The 12,220-nt window shown below is 46.0% G+C and overlaps 1 protein-coding gene across 1 annotated transcript in view; it reads left to right on the forward strand.

The window, feature by feature from the left end:
- The first annotated feature begins 2,084 nt into the window (after positions 1 to 2,084).
- Positions 2,085 to 12,220, forward strand: part of USP7 (ubiquitin specific peptidase 7) — a 100,387-nt gene continuing 90,251 nt past the window's right edge. The window contains 1 exon segment of the mRNA XM_032230357.1: positions 2,085 to 2,278. Coding sequence (XP_032086248.1) covers positions 2,170 to 2,278 — 109 coding nt within the window. The 5' untranslated portion in view covers positions 2,085 to 2,169.

Raw genomic sequence — 12,220 nt, forward strand, 5'->3', positions numbered from 1 at the left:
ATGATCATTAAATGGCAGTGATTAAGTTTTGGAATGGTAGTGCAGATTTTTGCAGCCCAATTCTGAGAGCCCATCCTTGCTTTTTGAAAATATCACTTTATTTTTTTACTCCTTTGGCCTAAACATAGCTGGCTGGGGAATTCTGGGAGTTGAAGTCCAACATCTTGTATGGTAGTTGCCAAAGTTGAGAAACAATGCTCAAGAGATCAGTTTCTCAATCTCACCGGTTAAATTCTTAGAACCAGCCCTTTCAAAATATAGGGTACACATCTCCAGATTAAGCCAACTTTATGGGTAACAGTGTATGTGTACTGTATTTGGGTACACAAACATGCAAGGCGGTAACAGGTTTTGAGCTGGATTTGGGTGGGAAAACAATCAAAGAGTAATTGGTGGGTTGCAAAGGACGGTTTAAACCTGATCCAGGATGACTCAACAGGGAAATTAATTTGCTTTCTCTTTGTAACCCAGCAATTTATTTTATGTTGGTACCGTGTTTTGCATTACATAAATTAGCGGAGGAATTTTCATGCCAAAGCCCCCCCAAAAAACTGCAAGAGGGAATTGAAAGAGGCCCAGAGTGAAACAGTGATAGTGGTACAGGTAGCCCATGGCTTACAACAGTTAGTGATGGTCTGAAGTTACAACGGCACGGAAAAAGTGACTTAGGGTCATTTTTCACCCTTACAAGCACTGCATCATCCTCATGATCAAAATTCAGATACTTGGCAACTGGCATGTATTTATGACAGCTGGAGTGTCATGGGGTCATGTTATCCCCTGTATTGACCTTCTGACAAGCAAATGAGGAAGCTGGATTCACTTAACAATTATTTTACTAAGTGCAATGATTCACTTAAGAACTGTGTCAACAAAGGTCGTAAAATGAGGCTAAGCTTACTTAAGAAACGTCCCACTCAATAACCGAAATTTGGGGCTCAATCATCCATCGTATGTCAAAGACTTCCTAAAATAGTTCTATCCCGAAGACTAAGAACGTGGGAAGGGGACAGGCGACAGGGGAGCAGGATGAGGGGAACAGGGTCCTTGCTCCCCCTCCCTTTGCCCCCACCCTCCCCTGGGCTTTTCTTCCCACCAAACCCCACACCATCATGCTTGGTGGGAAAAGAAGCCCAGGGGAGGGGGGTGGCAAAGGGAGGGTGGGGGAATGGGAACCCTGTTCTCCTCATCCCCCTCCCTGTCCCCTTAATACGTCCTGCCCACCTGCAGGGGTCGCACTTATTGGGGAGGGAAAGAGAGGAGAAAAGTGTGGTGGGCGATCCTCCCCATCACTCGCTCTGTACCAGCCAGCGCAGTCATTTTACCCTCTGGCCCCAATTTGTCGGAGACTTTGGGGGGGATGCCGGGTCACTCCCGTGGGACCCCTCCTCTCGCCCCTGAAGGCCCTCCTGGGGGGAGGGGGCAAATCCACCTAGACACATACACCAAACACACACACAGAGACCAGAGGCTGTGGGGGGGAGACCCTCGCGCAGGTCGGAGAAGGCCGGCTGCGGGGGCGCGCACGCGGGGGGGTCTGCCAGCCCGCCTCGCCCCTGACTCCCCTCACGGGGGCGCGCACCGCCCTCCCCCTCGGCTCCTCCTCCACGGCGGCTGCAGCAGCAGCGGCGGCGGCGTCGGTTGCTGTTCCCGGGGCGGCCGCGGCGCTGCTGCTGCTCCTTCCTGGCTGCTCCCTCCGCGCCTTCTCCGCTACCCACTGCCCAGCGACCCGGCCGCCCGAGAGGAAGGCGAGCCGGCAGGCAGTCAGGCAAGCGCGGCAGGCAAGCCCGCGGCGCGGCGGAGGCCCGGGGCCTGAGGGCCGGCGGGCCTCCTTGACTGTCGTGGCGGCGTTGGCGCGGGCCCGGACCGGCCCGCCTCGGCCGGGGCGCCCATGCGGATGTGACACTCGACGTCGGCCATTTTGAGAGCGCGAGGAGGAGGAGGAGGAGGCGGAGGAGCCGCGGCCGAGCCAGGCGGGCGCGCAGAGGGCCGCTCTCCCGCCGGAGCCGGCAGCCCTCGCCGGGTGGGCCTCGGCCTCCCTCGGCCTCGCCCGCCGCCATTGGGCGCATCGCCAGCAAATACGTGCGCGTCTCCCTGCCGCCGCCCCTGCCCGCCGAGGAAGGCCGCGAGGAAGCCCCCGCCCCGCCCGAGGGGCCCCCGGCGCCCGCCATGAACCACCACCATCACCCTCCGCCGCCCCCGCAGCAGCAGCCGCCGCCGCCGCCGCAGAAGCCGGGCGAGCAGCAGCTCAGCGAGCCGGAGGACATGGAGATGGAAGGTAGGCAAGAACCCCCCCCTCTCGCCCCCTTCCCCTTCTCCGGGGACCCCCCGAAATACACCCCCGAATCGTCCTTCCTTGCCCCGCGCGCCTCCACCTGCGCAGGTGAAGGAAGGGGGCGCCTCCCCTCCCCCTTTTAGATCCCGCATCACTGGCGCTCCTCCGACCCCCCCCCCTTTTTAAATATCCCCGCTGCCCCCGCTAAGCGCCTGATCGCCCTAATCTGGAGCCGCTCCAGCATCGCCCGGCCTCCGCGCCTATGGGGGCTGCATCGTCCCCCCCCCGGTTGGGGAGGCTTCCGAATGCCTGGCAGGAAAGGGACCCTCCCCCCTGTGTACCCCTGTGCTGGGTGGAGTTCGCTATTCTGCCCCCCCCTTTGCTCTCTCCCTCTCCCCCAGCCCCTCCGATGCAAGGGGGACCCCGAGGTTGCTCCCGCGGCGCCTCTCTTTCCACCCCACCCCCGAAGCCCCAACTGGGACACGTGCCGCCCGGTTGGCGTGGGGGAGTCGGGCGGCTGGGGAAGGGTCTCCGGGCCAGAGCAGCCCGTGTGTGCGCGGCATCTGGGAAGCCCTTCCCGAGCGCCCCCCTTCCGGGGGGAGGCGCCTGCCGTCTCGCGCGAGGCCGGAGTTTAAAAGTTTGGCAGCGCTGGGGGGCGGAGGCTTCCCCGCTTGGTGGGCGGCGGAGGGCCCGGAGGCGGCTTAAGCTGCACTGGGGGGTTCCTTGGGGGAGGGGAGATCGCCGCCTGCAAAGGGGAATTGGGGGAGGGGTGGGGGCAAGTCTGCATCCCCTGCAGGAATGCCCGGCGCTGTGTCCGTCCCCCCTCCCCGGGAGGCTCCGGCTAGCCGCTCGGCGTTTGCTTGGGGAGGGGGGATTTGTTTTAAAAAGCCTCCTCCGGCCCCTTCTCATTGTAGCTTGCACGCAACCAGCCACGCGAGATGCTCGCCATTTTTAATTGGGGCACGGCGGCGGTGGCTGCACGGAGGGGTTATTTACAGAGAGCGCCCCAGCTTTCGGGGCGGGGAAGCCAAGCAAGCGGGCGGAAGGAAGGAAGCAAGCAAGCAAGGCTGGCGCTGCGTTGCTCGCCCGGAGCCAGCAGGCCCCTGTCCCTGCTCAGTCATGCTGGCTGGGGGGGGGGGGAGGAGGAGGATCCCCCCCCCCAAGAACATGCTGCTCCTGACCTCCTCCCAGACTTTCCCCCAAGTTCTTCTGATTTCTTTTGGTGCTGCTTTCCCCTTTCAGTCGATCAGAATAGAGGTGGAAGGGACCTTGGAGGTCTTCTAGGCCAGCCCACTTCCCAAGCAGGAGACCCTATGCTAATCGGGACAAAAGGCAGTCCAGTCTCTTCTGGAAAGCCTCCAGTGATAGGAGCACCCGCAGATTCCAAAGGCCACCGATCCCACGGGTGAATTGTTCTCACTGTTAGGTTTCTTCCCAACAGCAAGATCTTGATATGATAGCTTCATTGATTAGCCTATAGCAGGCATCTTAAAACCTCCCTATTTATATAGCCCAGTGACAAAGTTGCGTGCTTTATAGGAATTAGAAATCAGAAGCATCTTTTTCTTTCAAAAGTTAGGTGGTGGGGAATTTTCTGGTCTTAAAATAATGAAGAGTGTTTGGGCTACTTTGGATGCTGTGTGTAAAACACACTTGATTTTCTGCACACAGGAACCTAGCTCCACATGAGAAGAAATAGGATGGATGAGGAAGTGGTCACTCATGCAGGATTAGGACTTCCGCAAAGGCTAGGATGTTACTTTGTGACAGCTGAAAAAGAGGAGCAAGTTGTGGAGTAAAGTGTGTCCTGACCTACACATCATGGAGCACAAACTTTATTAATTAATCTCGTTTCCTCGTTTCCTTATTTTAAGACTTGCTTGAACTTCAGTGGGTCATTCTTATTTCCTTCCCACTTATGTAGAACTTGCAGATCATTTTCTCCTTGACATCCTAGTTATTATTTCACTATTTAAAGAACTGTGTATTTCTTGTAAAATGAAATGAATTCAGGTATATTTCTCTCAATTTGTTTTCCCACCTGGGTCTTATGGGTCTTCTATTCAAACTCTTCTCATTTATTATGTTGTCCAGTTAGACAACAGTAAGAAAAATATTATGAGATGCATTAGGGTCTTTCTGTGTGTATGTTTTGCTTCAGATGAATTAAAAGCTGTATTTTAAACTGTCTTAGCTGCTAATTCACATTTTTTGTGTAATTACCGTTAGCAGTTTACTGAATGTAAAGTAACACTTTCTTAGAAGTATATCCTGTTTCTCTGAAAATAAGACCTCCCCAGATAATAAGCCCAATCAGGCTTTTGAGTGCATGCGCTAAAACAAGCCCTCCCCTGAAAATATTGCAACACAGCAGCAGCCATGAGATGACCACGCTCGCTGCCTCCTATAATAAGACCTCCCTGAAAATAAGGCAGTGCGTATTTTGGGGGTAAAAAATAAGACCATGGCTTATTTTTGGGAAAATACAGGTATGTATTTTGATGAGATAACAAATACTTAGAAAGTCAATTATTTCGCCATCCCTGAACTGAAATAATAATAGAAAAGTGCAATCTTTTGAGATTTTGTCCAGGCTTTTCTGATTCTTTATCCCATCGCTAACAAAATCCATCTTCATCTGTTCCTAAGGAGATGATGCCTCTAGGACGTGTAATGAAAGTGGCAGGGACTCCTTGGTTGCATAGCCCAGTATTCAGTGGTATACTGTGACTGTCCATGGAGGCTTCTGGATAGAGCTTTAATGACTCTAATAGCCATGGATAAACCTATTTACCTAATCCTTTTTCAAAGCTGCCTGAGCTAGTGGATTTCATGCATGGTGATGAATTATTGCTTGTTAATGTGTCCCATGTCTCTCTTGAGCCAGGCAACAATAAGTTGTATATTTTGAGAAAACTTTTGGCTTATTTGCTGTCTCCATGCTGTTTATTCCTTCCCTTATTTATCATCCTGTTAGTTGCCTTATAAACCAAGAACAGGTTGGAGTTGTCAGATTTATTTATGGGATGATTGCACAAATATAAATAGGATGGTTGAGTCCTAGTTAATGGAACTGGGGTATATGAAAGTTGAGTTCATGTTTTAGGGTTACTTTAAAAAAAAAGAAACATTTTTGGGCAGCAAATCTTCCACACAATAAAAGGAATGAACAAAATTCTTATAGTCCATATAGTAAATAAAAATGATTGTTTAAACTTATTTAGTAAATATTTTGTCGCCTCTCATTCTGCATAATTACAACTTCAGTGGCATGTAGATGATGATGATAGCAATAACAATAGCACAGACTTACATAGCACCCCCACAGTACTGTACAGCCCTCTCTAAGTGGTTTACAGAGTCAGCATATATGATTCTTCATTTTACCGACCTTGGGAGGATGATGAATCCATTCAGGAATGGATCATATCCATTCAGTCGTGTCCGGCTCTTGATGATTCTTTGGGCCAGGTTTCTCCACATCTTCCGATCTTTCTCTGTGCTCCGCTTTGATGGAGTCCAGCCACCGTGTTCTTTGATTACCTGGTTTCCTTTTGCCACTCATCCATACATAATTGTTTTCACCAGTGGATTCCCCTGCATGACATGGCCAAAATAAGTGATATGTATGATATTGGGCATTTTCATATTCCTAATCTGGATTCCTGGTATGAAAGTAACAGTTCATTTATCCCACGTACCATTTGAGTGCTGTTGTACTCCGCTTGCTGTCAATGAAAGCCAATCATCTACCCCACATTTTTATAAAGAATGATATTGCTAGTCCTCGACTTAAACCACAATTGCGCTCAAAAGTTGTTAAAGCAAATCATTGCTGTTGTTAAGGGAATAACATGGTTGTTAAGTGAATCTGGCCTCCCATTGACTCTTTGTGTGAGAAGGTTGCAAAAAGTGATCACATGACTCCGGGGTACTGCAGCCGTCATAAATGTGAGTCAGTTGCTGAGCATCTGAATTTTGATTACGTAGCCATGGAGAATGTTGCAATGGTGGTCAGTGTGTAAACAATCACTAGTCACTTTTTTCAGTGCTGTTGTAACTGTGGTCACTCAATGAACTGTTTTTAAAGTCGAGGATTACCTATACATGCTTGTCCAAAAGAATTCAGAGTTCAGTGGAAGGAACAGATTTAAGCAAAGGCGGAATGAGAAAAGTATGGAATTACTTCAGTTATATAAACTTTAGGTTAATTACAGTAAGACATCAAGGGTTGCAGGGTAATTTTGTTTTGCTTTTGCCAAAGGCTCTGCATTAAGTTTAGATTTGAGGATGCATTTTAAAGGTAAGAAGCGGATGAGGCAATTCCAGCAATATAGGGCAGCAGGAGAAAGACAGAGAATTGAGGAAGTAGAAAAAGTTTGCATAATTGCAAGTGGAGAAACTGGATAGGCGATGGGGCTCAAGAAGAATAAGGCCACTGAGGATTGTGAAAGGAAAGAAGGATAAACAGGAAGGGAGTTTAAACAGATGCCTTGTAGTCTGACTGAAGGCAGGTGATGAATACATTTGGTAGAGAACTTTGGATAGAGAGTGTGAGGGTTTTTTTTTTTTAATGGTTGATAAATTGAAAGATGACCAGGATGCAGAACTCTTTTTTCAGACTCAAGGAAAGATAGATTTTGCAATGATACAATTTGAAAACAGGAGTAGTAAATTCCGTCAGGGAGATAGGTGGGACACTGGAAGCTGTGAGCTGAGCCAGGAAGAGTGTGTGGAAAAAGGAATGATAGCAGTTCAAGAACAAAGTCTGGAATAGAGAGAGAGAGACACACACACACACACACCTTTACTCCCAACCATAATGGAAGCCAGAATATCCATTTTGAGTCATCAGGGTCATGAGTCGAGATATCCACGTGACTGACCAGATTTTATCATTATTATTTTTACGTTGCTCATTAAGTGGTGGACAGCAGTCGTAAAGTGAACACTGTGCTCGTAAAGAAAGGCAATGGATTGCTATGGACGTGTTTTTTGTTTTTGTTTTGTTTGGACAAACTGGTCCCAAAGGCTGGAAACCAGCAAAAAATGCCATAAATCAGGATCTGGTGACTGGAACACTGCAATTGGCTGTAAAATTGTACAATCCCCAGTCTCCAAAATGTGATCATGTGATGGGGGGGTATTTTCATCAGAATTCTGGAACAGGATGGTAAGCACATTTTGGGGAAGGGTCTGTCACAATCTCAATTGGCTGCTAAGTGACAAGTCATTAAGCAAGGGCTTAATGACTAGTCATAGATGAAAGTTGTTGCTTCAGATTTTGGGAATAATGAACAGAGAGGCAGGAAGACAGCAAACCTGAGAGTAAATTACAAGGATGTGTAGCAAAATGCAAATACAAAGCAGGAAAGCAATTATTGTATGGAGATTAAAGAGGAAAACTGCAGTAGACTGTCAAAAACACCAGTATTCTGAACTTGGACTTCGTTAGAGGGGTACCGATTGTGATTGTATTAGATATAAATAGACATTCTTGTACCGGCATTCTAACCAGCATAATAAATGAAAATGTTGACATAATTTTCCGGCAGACACTGCTTGAAGGCTAAGTGGATATTGTCTTTTTCTTGAGTTCTGAGAATGTGACCAATACATTTTTAAAACATTGGTCAAAGCCCATTCCAGCATTTCTGGAAGGGTGTTTCTCATTGTGCTGCTGACACTCATGTTAACTTGTACCTTGATTAACTCGTGTTATTCAAGGTACAAGTCAAATCTCTGATTGCTTCAATTTTGTCCTTAATTCCTGCTCCTTGAAGTAAACTTCAGTGTAGAAAACAAATCCACTTATATGCAGTATAGCGATTTGCTTTGACCACATACTTTTCCATTTCTTATACTTCAGTTCTTGAAGGATAAATAACTTTGAACCTGTAGCAACAGACTGAATTTTTTTATTTTCTTGAATTGGTCAGAGGCAGGATTTGTGTTCATAAAAACAAAACCACTTAAATAAAAAGGTAATTTTGTTGCTGATAGAGGAACAAAGCAACCTAAATTGCATAAGTGAAAAAAGTAGTGTTTTTGTATTGCTTGAACAGATCAGAGAGATGTCAGTGAGAAATAGTCTCATTTTTTTCCACAAACTAAAATATATGGTACTTTCTCTGAGATGAAACTAATCACAAGACTAATTTAACTGAAATCTAAACTTTTTGACATCTTGTAAGATTACCAGAATTGCCCCTCTTATCATGTAGATCAGGAGTGTCCAACCTTGGCAAATGCAAGATTTGTGGATTTGTTTTATTTTGTGTCACAGCTGAGCAAATTTAATTGAGATGGTTGAAAGTGTCAACGTAAGGCCTCCCCCCCTTTTCCTATCTCTATTAAACCTCATTTCCTCTTCATGTTATTGTCCCCCAAATAATAATAATGGACAGAATCACCATTAGTCAATTCCAAAAGGCAGTTTTCCTTGGAACAGCTTAAATCCTGTGATGATTTCTTTAATGCCTCAAACAACAACATCTGCCTGTCCCAGCTCCTTGGGAAAGACTGTAGGTGGATAAAAATGCCAAATCCAATCAAAACATCTGACTGACTGACTGACTATAATTGTCAATCAGAAAGACAAAAGAGTCTGGACAACGGATGTGGCAGTAGCTAGAGCAGTGATGGCTAACCTTTTAGTTGTTGGGTGCCCAAAATGCGAGTGCGTGCACTTTTGCACATGTGTGCACCGGCACCCATTATGCAAAGCGCCCCCCACATGCGCATGTGCGCAGAATCCCCCTCCCACATGCACCGCACTACTCGCCTCCAAGCTGACCTTGGTATTTCCTTCGGGGGGGGGGCTGGGGAGACTGTTTTCATCCTCCCCAAACTCCAGGAAGGTCTCCGGAGCCTGGGAGGACGAAAAACAGGTCCAACGGGCCAACTGGAAGTTTGGAAATGATCCAATTCCGGCTTCTGTAGGGCCTCCAGGGGACCAGGGAAGGCCTTTTTCGCCTTCCCCAGGCTCTGGAGGCTTTCTTGAAGCCTCTCCCTGCCCTCCGGAAGGCCAAAAATCAGCTGGCCAGTGCACGTATGTGCGCTGGAGCTGACGGCTCGTGTGCCACCAGGGACCTAGAGTCATCAGAAGAGAAGAAAGAACTAGAGGGCAGTGGGGTATCACAAAGCACAAAGAGCTGCATAAAGAAATAGAAAAACTTTGCCAAAAGAAAGCAAAGAATAGTCCCAATAGTAATAGGTGCAGTCCCAAAACATCTGGAGCACCACTTGAACCATCAACATGGACAAAATCCCTACCAGTCAATTGCAAAAGGCAGTTTGACTCAGAGCAACTTGCATCCTACAAGGATAGCTTTTAATGCCATCAGACAAATAACATTTCCCTATCTCAAATCTTGGGAAGGTTTCAATTGGGTGGATAAAAATGCCAAATCCTGTCTAAACATCTGTGTGACGAATCATAATAAATTCTTTAATAGTTAAGAGCCCATCATTTCAGGATTTAATGTGTCTTCTATTTTCAGCTGCTTGCTGCTATTTCTGAACTTTAACAAATTGGTTGATGGTATAGCATCCTTTCACAAAACAAGGCGTGTTTGGTTTAGGCATGAATAGGTTTTTAATAAAAAAAACATATTTTAATGTTTTGTGTGTTTGATCTGTGGGGGTCTATTTTTTAATAAATGAAGTGACTACTTTCCTACATTTCAAGATTGGCTTATTATATCATAGGTAACTAGCCATAGTTTGTGCACATATGAGTAAGCTAAAATTCATTGAAATGGGAGCCATTGACTCCTGAAATTGCTTCAGAAGAGCCTGAGCCTCAGGATATTTGATTATCTTTCAAGGATATAAACCGGACCATTTTGCAGCTGCAAGTAAGTTTTGTTGGGTGTCATCATGATGTGTCATTGCTAGACCTTAGCAACCCTTGTCCTCCTTTTCAGGAGGAACCACTAAGGAGGAGAGGGAGGATGAGTGTCTCCGAATCTCCCACTTAGATAAACAGAAAGTGGCTAGGCATTTTTATTAATAAGATGCTCTTGCTTGGACATACATAACATCTGTTTAAACGGTTTGTTTTGTGTTAACATCTGTGCTGGTGTATATTTTGATTGGTACAAAGCTGGAAAACTTATCATTATTGTTTCCCTTCTCTGATTTATGTTCTCTACATTAACTCAGTGCAAAGGAAACAGAATAGCTATTATTTTTCATAACATGTTGTGGACTTGATTAGCCCAATTATGTACTTGTATCTATGTAACCCGTGGAAGATCGAAAGCCAACAGGGTTATCAGAGTTGTGTATGTCAACCGGTAGGACCAACTGCCAGCTGGTTATAAGGACAGGAGCATATTGTTTTAAATTCCTTTCTGTTGGGGAACTATTTGGGCAAAGGGGAGGGTAGGAGGGAAAGGTACTGACCAGAAGAAACTGGGGGAAGATAAAAGTTCCCTCCATGTGGTTTCTTGGCCCACTAACTATAATCACTCCCCTGACAGAATGGGGAATGCGGATGTTGTGGGAAGGTGTGTATGTGAGGAAATACTTCGCATGAAAGAGCTCGTCTTGGGAAGAAGTGGGGCATTCCTTCAGGAGATGGAAAGCGCCCGGGAATGGGTTATTTAATCGTTAGAAATTGTTACTTGCAACAGGTGGAGTCTGCCCGGAAATGGCCTACCTAGTGAATGCTGGGGTGGAGACTAGCTCTTGTCGCCAGTGGCACAAGGAAATGTGAGGTCCTGCAGTCCAGTTGGTTGCTTGGAGGTTGTTGAGAGCTAGGATCTTCCGTCTCTGGAATTCTTTCTTCCACATGAAAATATCAGGTAGATGAAGCTAAGGGTGGCATAAAGGGAAAGGGCTTAAATTATTTGGGGGAGAGGGATTGGATTCATGGTGGGGCCACACAGGGCCTGCGGGAAAGGGCATAAAAGGACGAAGCAGGAATCTAATGGGATGGATTCATGTTGATATTGGAGGGAGTTTCTCTCAACAGAAGAGGCAAAATGGTAAGCTTAATAAGCGTGAGAATGTCAATTTTCAGCAATATCACTTTATGCTAGCATAAATGCAAAGTCTAAAAAGTACTTATGGTACTAAGACATGTTCCACTGACCCACCAAAATATTCAGCTGAATATTTAGAAGGCGAATGAAGTCAGAAGACTCCCACAGTAAAAGGATAATAAGGCTATCTTAATTTATTGTTCCATATACTGGATAAATGTGTGTTAAAAATAAATAACATGTTTAGATAACTTGAACTAGAATAGCTCATGAAACTGAACAGGGGAGCATGAAATCTAGCACTGATGCCTTTCAAAAGTAGGTGTTATCAAATGTGAAGTGAAAAATGCCAAGGGAAGCCCAAAACAAAAATGTTAGAAATCCTTTAACCTAATCTTTAAATGAAGGCATTGGGAACATCTTCCAGTAGAAATGATGGAAGGACATACTTTGTTTTTTGAGGGTGTCTGGGTTGGATTATCTGCAGACATCTAGAATAAAGTTCTGAATTTTAAAAAAAATTATGTGGAACAATCCAACATGGCTTTTTAATTATCTGAACCAGGAGCAAGAGATGCATGTTAGGTGGGAGGGGAAAAAATTAAGCCAGGGCATGTGAAGAAATAGGTATGATGCTCACCTTCTTGCATGTGTGAGTGCTCTCCATATGTAGATTAAAAGTATCATTTTCAAATGACCTCATAAGTAGTACTTTATTTGATATTAAAACAGTACTGCAGTATTGTGATATTTTCACGATATTGGGCAAAGATGTAACAATTATTTTGAAGCGTTCTGGAGATGGCTTAGTTGAAATAACTTTCAGGCTATTATCCCAGGAAAATGATGCTGTGTATATAAAGTGAAAGAGATAAACCAGTTGGACCTGTACTACTTTGAATGTCAAAACAATGTTTGGAAGTGGCAGTCAAGGTGTGGAGGCAGGAGTCACTTG

Source organism: Thamnophis elegans, chromosome 14, assembly GCF_009769535.1.
Source record: "Thamnophis elegans isolate rThaEle1 chromosome 14, rThaEle1.pri, whole genome shotgun sequence".
NCBI lineage: Eukaryota > Metazoa > Chordata > Lepidosauria > Squamata > Colubridae > Thamnophis > Thamnophis elegans.